Source organism: Crotalus tigris, unplaced genomic scaffold (assembly GCF_016545835.1).
Source record: "Crotalus tigris isolate CLP2741 ecotype Arizona unplaced genomic scaffold, ASM1654583v1 scf7180000017753.6788120, whole genome shotgun sequence".
Taxonomy (NCBI): Eukaryota; Metazoa; Chordata; class Lepidosauria; order Squamata; family Viperidae; genus Crotalus; species Crotalus tigris.
The window spans coordinates 4907476-4920875 of NW_024096615.1; the positions used below are offsets into that span (position 1 = coordinate 4907476).

The 13400-nt window shown below is 39.0% G+C and overlaps 1 protein-coding gene across 3 annotated transcripts in view; it reads right to left on the reverse strand.

Annotated features, from left to right (window-relative positions):
- Positions 1-2618: 2618 nt before the first annotated feature.
- The window catches only part of ANXA11 (annexin A11), a 36794-nt gene continuing 26012 nt past the window's right edge, over positions 2619-13400 (reverse strand). For 2 of the 3 annotated variants that reach the window (XM_039340764.1, XM_039340765.1), the window contains 6 exons: positions 11982-12038; positions 10836-10929; positions 7457-7552; positions 4997-5055; positions 3811-3933; positions 2787-2846 (listed from right to left, as the gene is read on the reverse strand). In XM_039340764.1, coding sequence (XP_039196698.1) covers positions 2787-2846; positions 3811-3933; positions 4997-5055; positions 7457-7552; positions 10836-10929; positions 11982-12038 — 489 coding nt within the window. Of the gene's footprint in view, positions 2847-3810; positions 3934-4996; positions 5056-7456; positions 7553-10835; positions 10930-11981; positions 12039-13400 lie in introns of all 3 variants that reach the window. The other variant, XM_039340763.1, reaches the window with a different exon arrangement.

Consider the following 13400-nt stretch of genomic DNA (forward strand, 5'->3'; position numbering starts at 1 on the left):
TTTATGACTCGTGGACTTCAACTCCCAGAATTCCTGAGCCAGCCATGCTGAGGGGAAAGGGAGAGGTTTCCAAGCTGAGCCATGCTGGCTCAGGGATTCTGGGAGTTGAAGTCTGCAAGTCATGAAGGGGCCATAGTTCCCCCATGCTGGCTCAGGAATTCTGGGAGTTGAAGTCCACGAGTCATAAAAGAGCCAAGGTTGCCTATCCCTGGTCTAGAGTTTCATGAACAACCTGTGTTCTAGAGAAACCACTTAATCAGAGAAGAAACTATGAATGGATGATTGGACTGAAAGACTTCCCAAAGACTTAAGGTACTATCGATATTCCTTTTTTTAAAAAAAAAAAAACACTTGGTCAGTAGGATGGAAGATAGGGGAATTTTCATAGCACGCAGGAAGAGATTTAATTCTTCTCCCCCTTTCATTGTCCCAGTAAAAAGGATGTCATCCGATATTGAAATTAGTAGCAGGAGTAAAAGCATTCATTGGCACACTTTAATGAGTTCTCCAAAAAAAATGAGGTATCTAATTTTTTGAATCATGGCAACTGGACCAAACTTTGTTAATCTGAAACATTTTGTTGTTCATCCAAGCAACTTCATCAATCAAAATAAATTTAAAAAAAAATTAGGCTCTCTGACTATTTTTTTTATTTTGACTGATGAAGTTGTTGGGATGAGCAAGGAAAATGTCTCAGATTAATGAACTTGGATGCATATCAACCATTTTGATACTTTTGGCCTGGATGATTTGAGTCTTCATTGACATTTTCCAAATGATGCTTTGATTGTACATCAAGCTCTGAGCCCTGGTATTCCAATGAATACCAAAATTATTTTTTTTTCCCAGGCCATAAGCCAGAGGTATCTCCCCCCCCCCCCAAACAGTAATGAAATAAAAAACCTTTGGGAATTAAACCCATCGCATTTCAGAACAGGCACTTTTGATTCGGATTTAAAAACAAAACAAAACAACCACTCCATGCATTTCAAACAAACACACAAAAAGTCCACACAGCTAGACAAAAATATTGCACACAAAACTATAGAGGATCCTTCTGTACTCTAAAGGGAGCGTTTCTCAGAGGCAACGTTTGCAGTGAAAGAGTTTCTCTAAGAATGCAGCAAAAAATATCTCTATCTACTACAGAAGACATATATATATACATAGCCGCACGCAACAGAGAAGTAATCAGCTGCAGGAACTTAGAACTCAGAAATACATCTGACATGAGTGATGGGAGGATCAATCGACCGGGCCCCATAACGAGGTCTATGAGCCGTGTGCAGGTGCGTTTGTGCTTATAAACGAGCTCCCCCACCCTCTGGCTTTTCACACCCTGACGATGATGGCAGCAATACAGCCATCGAAAGCTAGGTTATCTATTTATTAAACATTTAATTGTTTTATCTCCTGGTGCTCGTTTTTATCTTTTGAATATATATACACCCAGGAGACTACATTCCTCAATTTTTAGGTTAATTTTATATATATATATATATATATATATATATATATATATATATATATGTATATATATATATATATGTATATATATATATATATGTTTGTTTTCTGAGGTTTTCACGGGTGTTGTATGTAGGTCTTTGGTTATTCGGGTTTTCTCCCGCGTAAAATTGGAAGTGTCTTGGCGACGTTTCGACGAAGTCCCATTCGTCTCTCAGGCTGGTGTTTTCAGCTTGTGCTCCTTGCTCCTCGAAGCATGAAGCTGAAAACACTAGCCTGAAGATGATGAATGGGACTTCGTCGAAACGTCGCCAAGACACTTCCAATTTTACGTGGGAGAAAACCCGAATAACCAAAGGCTACACATATATATATATATATATATATATATATATATATATATTGGAAAAGGTAGAGACGAAGAGAGACGCCCGAGCCACAGCCCCAGGGGGGGGGGGAATCGGTCGGAGTTTAAATGGAGTATGTGGTGGGACCAGGAGAGAGAACCGAATGGCCCATACCCCAGGACCCCTGGCAAGGAGAACTGTGCACAAGGGGGCAGGGGGATGGAAACAACTACCACCCAAAAGGGATGGGAGAGGACCCCACTCAGCCCCAGAATTAGCGATGGAGGAGTGAACAATAGCGCACGGAATAGAAACAGGAAAGGGCTGGGCGCTGACGCAAAGGTGCAATTCGATCAGCTGGGACCAGTGACGCGGTCCAGAAGCCGGATGCAGGCCTCTAGTGATCATATATAAGCTTCTTCCCAATGACTGCTTTTAACCCTGATGATGTCGGAAGCTTCCGAACGAAAGCTAGGTTTTATTAAATGTTTTTCTCATTTATTCTCCTGGTGATCGTTATTTATTTATTTTACTATATATATATATATATATATATATATATATATATATATTTATATATATATATATATATATATATATATATATATATATATATATATATATACGTAAATTTAGATTTTGCTGACAAAGAGTTAAAGGGAGACTAGTATAGCTATTTCGAGCTATTTAGCTCTCATCAGCTAGCTTGAAATAGCTATACTAGTCTCTCTTTAACTCTTTGTCAGCAACATCTAAATTTACAGAAATAGTTTATCGCAGTAGTGACTTGAGCCTGCAAAACGATATATATATATATATATTCCTGTATTTATTATATACCTTTAGAGGATGGAATATATTAAGAATATCAATCCGATCCAGCAGTGGGCGTTTTGACTGCTTTGTGTGAAAGGATAACATAAAGCTAGCTGTGACTTTGAAGGGGACATTCCAAAATTCCAGATCTTCTGCTTAGTCGTTCCCGCCACACAGCTTGAGAAGGATTTTCTGATAGTCCCCTGAAGTGTCACCCTGAAAAAAAAAAAAAAAAAAAAAAAACCCAGAAGGGAAGGTGAAGGAAAAATTAAAAGTGAAGGAGTGGAACAGAATGGCTGGTCTGCAAACAAAATGTCTCAAAAGTAATCCCAAAGATGCTTTTTTTCAGGAGGCAACTGGACTTCTTTTGTTTTTCCTCGACGACGTTTCGCTTCTCATCCAAAGAAGCTTCTTCAGCTCCGAGTTAAAACTGTTCTACGTTAGAACTGAAGAAGATTCTTGGATGAGAAGTGAAATGGTGTCAAGAAAAAAAACAAAGGAAATACAGTTGCGTCTTGAAAAAGCACCTTTGGGACCACCGGAATGAACCTGGATGGAGAATCTCCTTAGACAGTCTCAAAAGTAGGATCTGCTAAATAAGCACGGTGAGAAAGATACAATCAGCTACCAGAGACCGAACATATTGATACCTTTCTTTTGCAGATGGGAATAACCACATTCTTCAAATTTTTAGGCACAGATGCAAGTTTTATATACAGGTTAAACAAGTCACACAAGGCAGGTTGGCCATGGTGAGTTGGCCCTGGCAAGTTGGCCATGGTCAGTTGGCCGTGCCGAATTCTCATAGACCTGACAAATCTCCAAGTACTTCTACCAGCTATACTTTCATCCCAGATCATGTCCTTGCTTTTACTTTTTGTTCCATTCTGTACACTTTGATGGAGACTCCACTAGCTGATTCCATAAACATACAGGTGCATTATAAAATCAGTACCGCCCACCCTATTTTACTATTGCACTTGGGATTTTGCGAACTGCCATTCCGACACCAGGTCTTTTCTAGTTGTTAGCATTTTATGCTCACACAACACCTGTGCATTTTAAGCGTATTGTGTGGGAAAATCTAACCTTTCCAGCTAAGCAAGAGATAGGTTGATATTCTACGCCGTCACCCAAAGAGAGAGCTTGGATAGAAACGTGATCCTTGCCGATGCCTTACCGCGATGTCCGTGTAGAGAGATTTCCCATACATTCTTTTGTATTCCTGCCGTATATCCAGCAGATCAACTTCACTACGCGAGACCATGATGCGTATGAGAGTCCGGTCCTTGGTTCCTGCTCCCTAAAAAATCACAGAAAGGGCCAGAAAAAAAATGAGTCCTGTTCAGATTGCGATCCTCAGCTGAAGATTCACCGCCTCCTGGAATGAACTGTGGAGTCCTTTGGTCATTCTGATGGTTGTCTTGCAGATGTTTCATGACCCAACTACAGTGGATATAAAAAGTCTACAGGCCCCTGTTCAAATGCCAGGCTTTTGAGATGCGCTTCAGGATTTTGTTTTTTTTTTCATAACACATAAACGGTTCAATTCCATTGAAAAAACAAGCTGAGCTCTGCACCCCTGCTAACCAACAAGAGGGTTTTGTCCATGAACTAAAAAAGGTCCATACAATCCCATATCCAAACCAATGTCTGGAAGACACACCTAAACTAAAACACTACTCTGTCCCAGTAGGTTTGCAAGCCGCAATAAGAAACATCTGGGTTTTTAATAGGACTTTTCAGTAGGGAAACTCCACTGAAGTATTTACCTAGCTCCTATGTCAAGGTAATAATTTATCAGCTAACCAGCTGATGTGATGTAATGTAATGTAATGTAATGTAATGTAATGTAATCTATCTATCTATCTATCTATCTATCTATCTATCTATCTATCTATCTATCATCTATCTATCTATCATCTTACCTACCTACCTACCTACCTACCTACCCATCCACCCACCCACCCACCCACCCACCCACCCACCCACCCACCCACCCACCTATCTATCTATCTATCTATCTATCTATCTATCTATCTATCTATCTATCTATCTACCTATCATCCATCGATCCATCTTTCTATCATCCACCTACCTACCTACCTACCTACCTACCTACCTACCTACATCTATCTATCTATCTATCTATCTATCTATCTATCTATCTATCTATCTATCTATCTATCTATCTCTGAGCTACTGTGACACGTATTTGTAGCTAACCTGGTCTTAAACCTGCAAGGCCAACTTACATCTACATTTTGTACCCCTGTAGTAAGCTAACAGATTTTTCTTAATGAAGCCTAGACCCCTTGAATATTTGAGCACATGATTTTTTTTTTAAGTGTTTGGGGTTTAGTTACCTTCATGGCCTTGTGCAGCCTCTCTGCAAAGAAAGCCGGTGTATTTTTCATACACTTAACTGCAAAAGAAAATTGAGATAACCCATTAGTGATGCTTCGTAAATTCATACCAGGCAAGCACAGCAATGTCAAAGGAAATGGCCCCACTTAGTGATATTAACGATGTCATCCCCCTTTATGTAGCATCTTGATTGATCAAAATGCCCTCAGTGGATTCTATTGTTACTTGTTTGGGAAAGGACCAAGGCGAATATCACTGCAAACGTAAGACAACAACATGCGCTTTTTTTCATGAACCACGTTGAAATGGGTCACACAGGTGAACACGGCACAGGTTTAACTTACACACTAGCTAAATACTAGAAATGAATGCAACCACACTGCTCACAATTACCAGATACACAATCCTTAAGGAAGCCAAAGGGAAGCACAGATTGTTCATTAGATTCAGTAGGTAGGGCAGAAAGTCAACAACAACAAAACATTTTCACAATACAGTCATTTATATCACCTATTTTAAACCTCCAACAATGTTTTGTATATAATATTTTATTAATCCAATCTGGCACAATTATTATAGCGGTACTGCAGCTGAGAGGCAATTTTCTTAAGGCTATCATTTTGATGGACCCTTCTTCATTTCATGGCTTAGACCAAGGGTAGGCAACCTCGGCTCTTTTATGACTCATGGACTTCAACTCCCAGAATTCCTGAGTCAGCATAGCTGACTCAGCATAGCTGACTCAGGAATTCTGGGAGTTGAAGTCCATGAGTCATAAAAGAGCCGAGGTTGTCTACCCCTGGCTTAGACTGTCATTTTCCTAGGTTAAGGTAAATTCTAACTCATGGTAAAATACAAACGAGTATTACCAACAACGCCACAATGGCAGATAAATCAGATCAAGAATCAAACTGCACATCAAAATTATAGTTAGGCAAATTTCACAAAAAGATACAATCATCTACAGAGGTTATCTTCTGGTTTTCTTTTCTTAAAAAATAATCAGAAAAAAGATTCCTTTCTCAAATCTCATACGGCTTCAATTTTTTTTTTTTTCCTGCTTTGGCACAGTGAAATTTTGGAATTCATCCTTTCATATTTAAGCACTTCTGCTTTGAAACAAATCTGTTGCTAAGGCAAAAAGGTTTTCTGCCAATTAAGTACAGGGAAAAGCAAAAAAAAATTAAAATTTTCCCCAAACCCTGTGCAGCTACTTATGTTTTCATCATAAGGAATTATGCTTTATGCCACTTTCTTCTCCTTTATCTGAAAGTTTTTCAATGCAGTATCTCTGAAAGCAAGTTCGTTTCACTATTTATTTACTAGAAGTGATAAATGTATTTATCATGCCTCTATAGGTTTTCCCAGCACAAACACAGAAGAAAAACAACAATTACAGACAGCTCTTGATTTACAGCCATTTGTTTATCAACCATTTGAAGTTGCAACTTGAAAAAAGCAACTTTTATTTATTATTAAATTTGCTCGCTGCCTGCATCGCTGCAAAGCGACTTATGACTTTTACAATTGTTGTAAATTGAGGACTATCCGTAATGTTAAAACATTTGACAATTAGTTGCAAAAATCACAACCTAAAATAAAACTTAAATTAAATTAAAAGGACCATTGCTATAATATAATTAGCATCTCTACATTCAAATTAAAACGTAAGCTTTAAAAAAAAAAACGTTTTACAGGGAGCCACAAAAAGGAAGAGATTTTAGTGCTGTTAATAAAACTGACTTCTGGTGTAATTCTGGTTCAGGTGGGTCCCAAAGAACTGAAAAAATGAGAATAGTTTAAAAATCTCTAAACTATGATGGTAAACTCTGCCGTGCAGAAGAACCAGTCAGAACCCCAAGCAGAGAATTAAATCAGATGCAGCAATACTGGAAACTGACTTGAACTCTTTGCAATAAACATGCATATATCCAAATGCCAGGAACAGTGTGTCAACTCCATAAATTGTTGTTCTTCGTGCATACACAACCTGTCCCTGACTTTGGGTAATGATTAGTAATCATGAGATATGGAAAAAATGCCAAGAGTCCAGAACAATATGAAAAACAGCATTCTGGATACAGATCAAAAGATGAAGTCAGGATTTGGAAAACCCAACCAACAGGTTACTGCAATTATGAAAGTACAACCTGAGAAAAATCATGATTTTGGTAGTTTCGGAGCAAGGATCTTGCAAGTGTTCATTATCTGGACTGTGTAGAATTTAACAATTTTTGAATGAAGCACAGACTATCTCCAGTGGTGGGATTCAGCCAGTTTGCACCACTTCAGCAGAACCGGCAGCTAATTTTTTGTTGCCCAAGCCCAGAATGGACTTCTGGAAGTGGCATCCACACAGAGAACCGGTTGTTCATTGGATAAGCTATCAAAAGTAGGAAACTTATCAATAACTACAATACCAATAAATGGTTTGTCCTAGTCACCAAGATATCACTCACCTACTGCCAGCATCCCAGATTCAAGATCACCCGACATTTCTCTGCATATGCTCTTCTCAATATCCCGGTTACACATTCGCTGGTATTCATTGAAAACTGCAGAAAGAGACCAAGATATGTCAATATTTGTTCTAGACAAAAGCATTTTGGCTACAAACCTCCACACAATTCACCTAGTGAACTGAATAGAAATGCGCCAAAGAATTGCATCAAAGTTTCAGTTTAAGGACTCGTAACCACTATCCACAGAAAATACAGCAATCGATTTTCACAACAGAGAGGACTATCTTAAATAAATGTCCTGTAATTCTATGTTACAAGAAGTGACATCTTTTAAAGGTCTCCTGTTAACATCCAGCTCGAGAATCCAAATAAAACTCCAGATTCGTTTCATTTCCAGAAAGCTTATTGTTTATTGAATACACTACTTGGTTATGTCGAAGAAAAACTAACTGAGGTTCCAACACCAATTCATAGACTTAAACAACAGTTTTCCCAGCTAAAAACCCAACACCTTATGTAATCCATATCAACAAGTCCACTTTGTTATGGGAACCATCTGCTTCAAATCCACATCTGTTCTGGTGTCTTTGACAAGGCTTCAGGCTCCCACGGTCTGCAGCTGAATTGAAGAAGTTTTGTTTCTCTATCTACCCATTTGAAAGTAACATTTCCACACACACACACATATCAATCTAAAGGCACATTGAAACGCAGAGGCATGTAGCTGCCAAAGTTTCATCCTTGACTTCTCCTTACTATGGAACTCCTCATCTTATGAGATGAGCAAGCCATGGCACATCATATGTATGATATGATAAAAGTATTTTTTTAAAAAATCCCAATGATCACTAGATGGCAGCAAAGCAATGTAGAAAACTCTATAACTCTGTGCTGCTATCTGGTGGCCATGTAAAGACTTGCAATTCAGAAACATACCGTATTTCCCCGAAAATAAGACCCACCCAGAAAATTAAACCCAGCCTGATTTTTTTGGGGTGGGCTTAATATAAGCTCTACCCCAAAAATAAGCCTGGGGGATGGACTTTCCCATCTGGGTTGCTGAAAAACTGGTAGTCCTCAACTTACAACAGTTCAGCCACTTAACAACCGTGTTACTAACTTATCAACTGCAGTGATTTCCTTAACAACCGTGGCAACAGAGGCCATAAAATTGGGCTTGACAAACATCTCACTTAACAGCAGAAAATCTGGGCTCAGTTTTGGTTGCTAACTGGAGGACAATCCATGATAGATCCCTCCACCGGGTGATTCTTCCTGGACCCACACTTCCGATAAACTTATTCAACTTTGTACTTGCCGTTTTCGTCTTCTAGCCTTCACAATTTAGATTAAAAAGACTTTTATGAGAAGCATAGATGAACCCATTTCAAAAGGGATATGTTTGATTTATTGATTAACCCAGGCAATATATATATAATGGCTTTGCCCTATCTAAGGGGATATTTTATTATTAAGTTGATGATTTATTATGGTGGGAAACAGAAAAATTTTACGAAATAGAATAAGATTACATTTAAACAGGTAAAATGTGTATTTTGGATATTACAGTTCGCTATGAAAGGAGATAAGGAAAACTTTGATTACCCAAAGCTTGAAAACTATGGATATTAAAGGTTAATTGGAACAGGCAAAAATTTATAACCGGATATGGAGTGTTTTATGAAGACTAATTAAGGTATGTATAAGCTCATAATAATAATAATAATAATAATAATAATAATAATAGTAATAATAGTAATAATAATAATAATAAAATTGGAAGGGACCTTGGAGGTCATTTAGTCCAACCCCCTGCTCAGGCAGGAAACCCTATACCATTTCGGACAAATGGCCCTCCAGTTCCAGTGTTGGAGCATTCACCACTTCTGTGTCGATAAATGTAATAATGATGCTTTCCTTGAGTTGACACAGTTAGAAATGTACTAGCTTGAGTATGAAATAGTAAATGTTAAGGGGAAAAAGAGAAGAAACGTTTGATGATGTAACCTAAGATTTGTACTAAAGATTCTGTTATTGAATTGTTGATTAACCCCGCCACCACATTGCTTTTTAAATACTCCAATGTAAAATTGGAAAACCAATAAAATATTATATATCAGTGATGGCGAAACTTTTAGAGACCGAGTGCCCAAACTGCAACCCAAAACCCACTTATGCATCGTGGAGTGCCGGGTGGGTGTGGCCCATTGGGTGGGTGTGGCCCATTGGGTAGGCGTGGCTGCAGTGGTAACGGCAGACTGGGTGGGACTAAAAAGTTCAATCAATCAATTCCAACTTTGCAAGATCTTTTTTTTTCCCACGAGAAGTTGAACTTGACTGATTGATTGAACCTTTTTTTTTTTTTGTACATGGCGGCGGAGGCCTAAAGCGAAAAGGTTTTATAAAACCCAGCTGAAGGTCTAGGACTGGGGTGATGGTGCGTGTGCCCACAGAGAGGTTCACCACCACTGTTATATATATATATATATATATATATATATATATATATATATATATATATATTAAACAATAAAATATACGAACACCAGGAAGTTATAAAACTATAAAAAGTTTTAATAAAACCAGAATAAAACCAAGCTTTAGTTTTATTCTGGTTTTATTAAAACTTTTTATAGTTTTATAACTTCCTGGTGTTCGTATATTTTATTGTTTAATATGAGTCTACCCAGGAATCACTATTTTGTTTTTAATATTCTTAATAATATATATATATATATATATATATATATATATATATATATATATATAGGGGATGGGTTTAGCATTAGCTGTTTTGAATAATCTACATCGCCCTAAGCATTTCAAGTTCATAAGCTCTGGAAAAGCAGGGAGAACCGCAAACGAGCATGACGTCGTAAGAAATAAGAAAAGAGCCCAACGGGACATCACAAAGGAAGAGATCCCCATTTCTCTCCATATTTCTATTAGATCCGTAGGAAAGGGGAGGGGTTTCAGCTGATGCCCCTCAACCGAGACCGTTTTTCTACAAAAGCGTCGCCTTCCTTTTGTACCTCTTCAAAGCGGACCGCCAATTTCTGATCAACACAACCAAACCATCAGAAATACTGCTTCCGCTTTTGCCTTCTGATCTGGGAGCCTTCATTTCTGCCACCGACTCTTTGTGTGTTGAACTTAATTCCCTTTAACTAAAATGAAAATCCTTCTTAATTCTTTGTTGGTAAATTTAAATTGAAGATGCAAACTCTCAAAGCTTCCTCGCCCCCCCCCAAAAAATAAGTCCTTCGACAATTAAAAAAAATAAAGGTTCCTATTTTAAAATGGTAAAATGTTGAAGTGGAAGAAACCCCCCCCTCCAACTCGGGGTGTCGCCTTGACTTGAGATTGATCCGCTTACCGGCTCTTAGGTGGCTTCGGTTTCTTGTGCACAAAATCGCGTTGAATTTGGATTCGTCGGTCCCGAGTCGGCTTTCTCCTGCTGCATAGAGAGCCTAAGAGGGGCAAAAGCATCAAGGAAGGATTGGTGGACAAGGAAATAAAACAGATAAATGTTAAATTATGCTTAGGAGATATCAACAACCTAAGATATGCAGATGATGCCACTCTAATGGCAGAAAGTGAAGAGGAACTAAAGAGCCTCTTGATGCGGGTGAAGAAGGAGAGTGCAAAAGTTGGCTTGAAACTCAACATTAAGAAAACCAAGATCATGGCATCCGGCCCTCTCAATTCCTGGCAAATAGATGAGGAAGAAATGGAGGTAGTGACAGATTTTATCTTCCTGGGCTCCAAGATCACCACAGATGGGGACTGCAGCCAAGAAATTGAAAGACACTTGCTCCTGGGGAGGAAAGCTATGGCAAATCTAGACAGCATACTAAAAAGCAGAGACATCACCCTGCCAACAAACTTACGTATAGTCAAGGCCATTGTTTTCCCAGTTGTAGTGTATGGCTGTGAAAGTTGGACCATAAGAAAGGCTGAACACAAAAGAATGGAGGCCTTTGAACTCTGGTGCTGGAGAAGACTCCTGCAAGTCCTGTGGACTGCAAGGTGATCAAACCAGTCAGTCCTAGAGGAGATCAACCCTGACTGCTCTTTAGAAGGCCAGATCCTGAAGTTGAAACTCAAGTACTTTGGCCACCTAATGAGAAGGAAGGACTCACTGGAGAAGAGCCTAATGCTGGGAAAGATTGAGGGCAATAGAAGAAGGGGATGACAGAGAAGGAGGTGGCTGGATGGAGTCACTGAAGCAATAGGCGTGAGCTTCAATGGACTCCAGAAGATGGTAGAGGACAGGAAGGCCTGGAGGAACATTGTCCATGGGGTCGCGATGGGTCGGACATGACTTCACAAATAACAATAACAACAATGCTTAGGAGGGAATACATACCATTAAAACTGGTTTTAAATTTTATTAAATACTCAGTGCAAAAAGGAGCTTCTTGGTGTTTTAAAAAAAGAATGTGACACTCAGTGACAGCAATTTTATTCTGCAAATTTTTTAAAATGTACATAAGAAAGTATACATCAGCTGTACACTAACCTGAACATCGCTCTGGACAAGGGACATGTCCACATTGTTGCCTTCATCTCGGTTGCCCTGGAAATTTTTTTCAAAATGGCTATTAAAACACAAACTATAATTTCAAACACATACACTGCACCTACACATATACTTAGAGCTCTATTGATGTGGCTACTGGTCAAGCCAACGGGTTTATCCTTTCTAGCATGTATATGTGTTTCTTTGGTGATGTCATCCTTACACAATGACATATTGAAAAAGGGCCTCTCTTTTTTTTTTGCATATACAAGCAACGTGTTCTGTCCACTTCTCAATCTTATCTTGATCAAAAAGGAGAGAGGGAAGTCACGCAAAGTCTTTAAGAGATTTGCCTTCAGACTACCAAAATCTCACAATAAGGTCTAACAGTTGTCTCCTGAAAAAGCACCTTTGGGACAGCCATGATCTGGATGACTGAGAATCTCCAAAGACATTTAGCTATGCACTTTGGGATGAACACCCTTCAAAGGGTGCTGGAGTATGAATGGATTTCCAGAAAATATTGCAGATTACAGGAACCATTTGTGCTTCAGTTTGAGATTCAGACATCACAGACTAATTCCCAACAGCTTGTGCCTGTCTCCAACAATGAAGAGAGACAGGGCAGTAAACACCCTGCAGCCAAGAAGGCTCCACAGCCATTTGCACCACTCAGGTGACCCTGAGGACACAGATAAACCCCCAGGTGGCCTCAACGACTCTCTAAAAGGATGAAAATGACCAGCTGTCTGCAAGGAGTATAAATCCTTCCATTCCCCACCGTCCAGCCAGAGTGGAAGAAGCTTCTTGGATGAGAAGCGAAACGTCTTCAGAGAAAAACAAGAAAGTCCAGTTGCTTCCTGAAAAAAGCAGCTTTGGGACAACCACGGCCCAAATGACAGAGAATCTCCATAGATGTTTAACTGAAATGCAATTAATTGATGGATGACAGATAAAAAGTGGAGGGTTCCTTCAAGTAGAGCTTAACTTCTACACAGACCCATACTTGTTGTTTTTCTTGGCTGCAAATCAGAATCAAGATTGTTTCCTGGGATATTTTACTACAGGTCCTATTCTGCTTAGCTTTTTTTCAAGGTCAGTGAAGGTCAACTAAACTTCACCATTTGCTTTGACCAATCCTTGGATTAGGGTTATGAAAATGAGCTGAATACCAATATAAGGGTCTATCTGTAGCTCAGAGTTGAATTGTAGAGTCCTTGGTGCTCTCCGATCTTTATTTTTTTCTTGCAGATGTTTCATTACCCATCTACTGATGTTGTTACGTAATTGGGTCATGAAATGTCTGCAAGAAAACAATCAAGATCAGAGAGGACCAAGGACTCCACAATGGTTCAAATCCCAATCAGATTGTTTCTTGATTTTGTCAAAACAGAATCTGTCCTTGTCATTCGTTGGGAC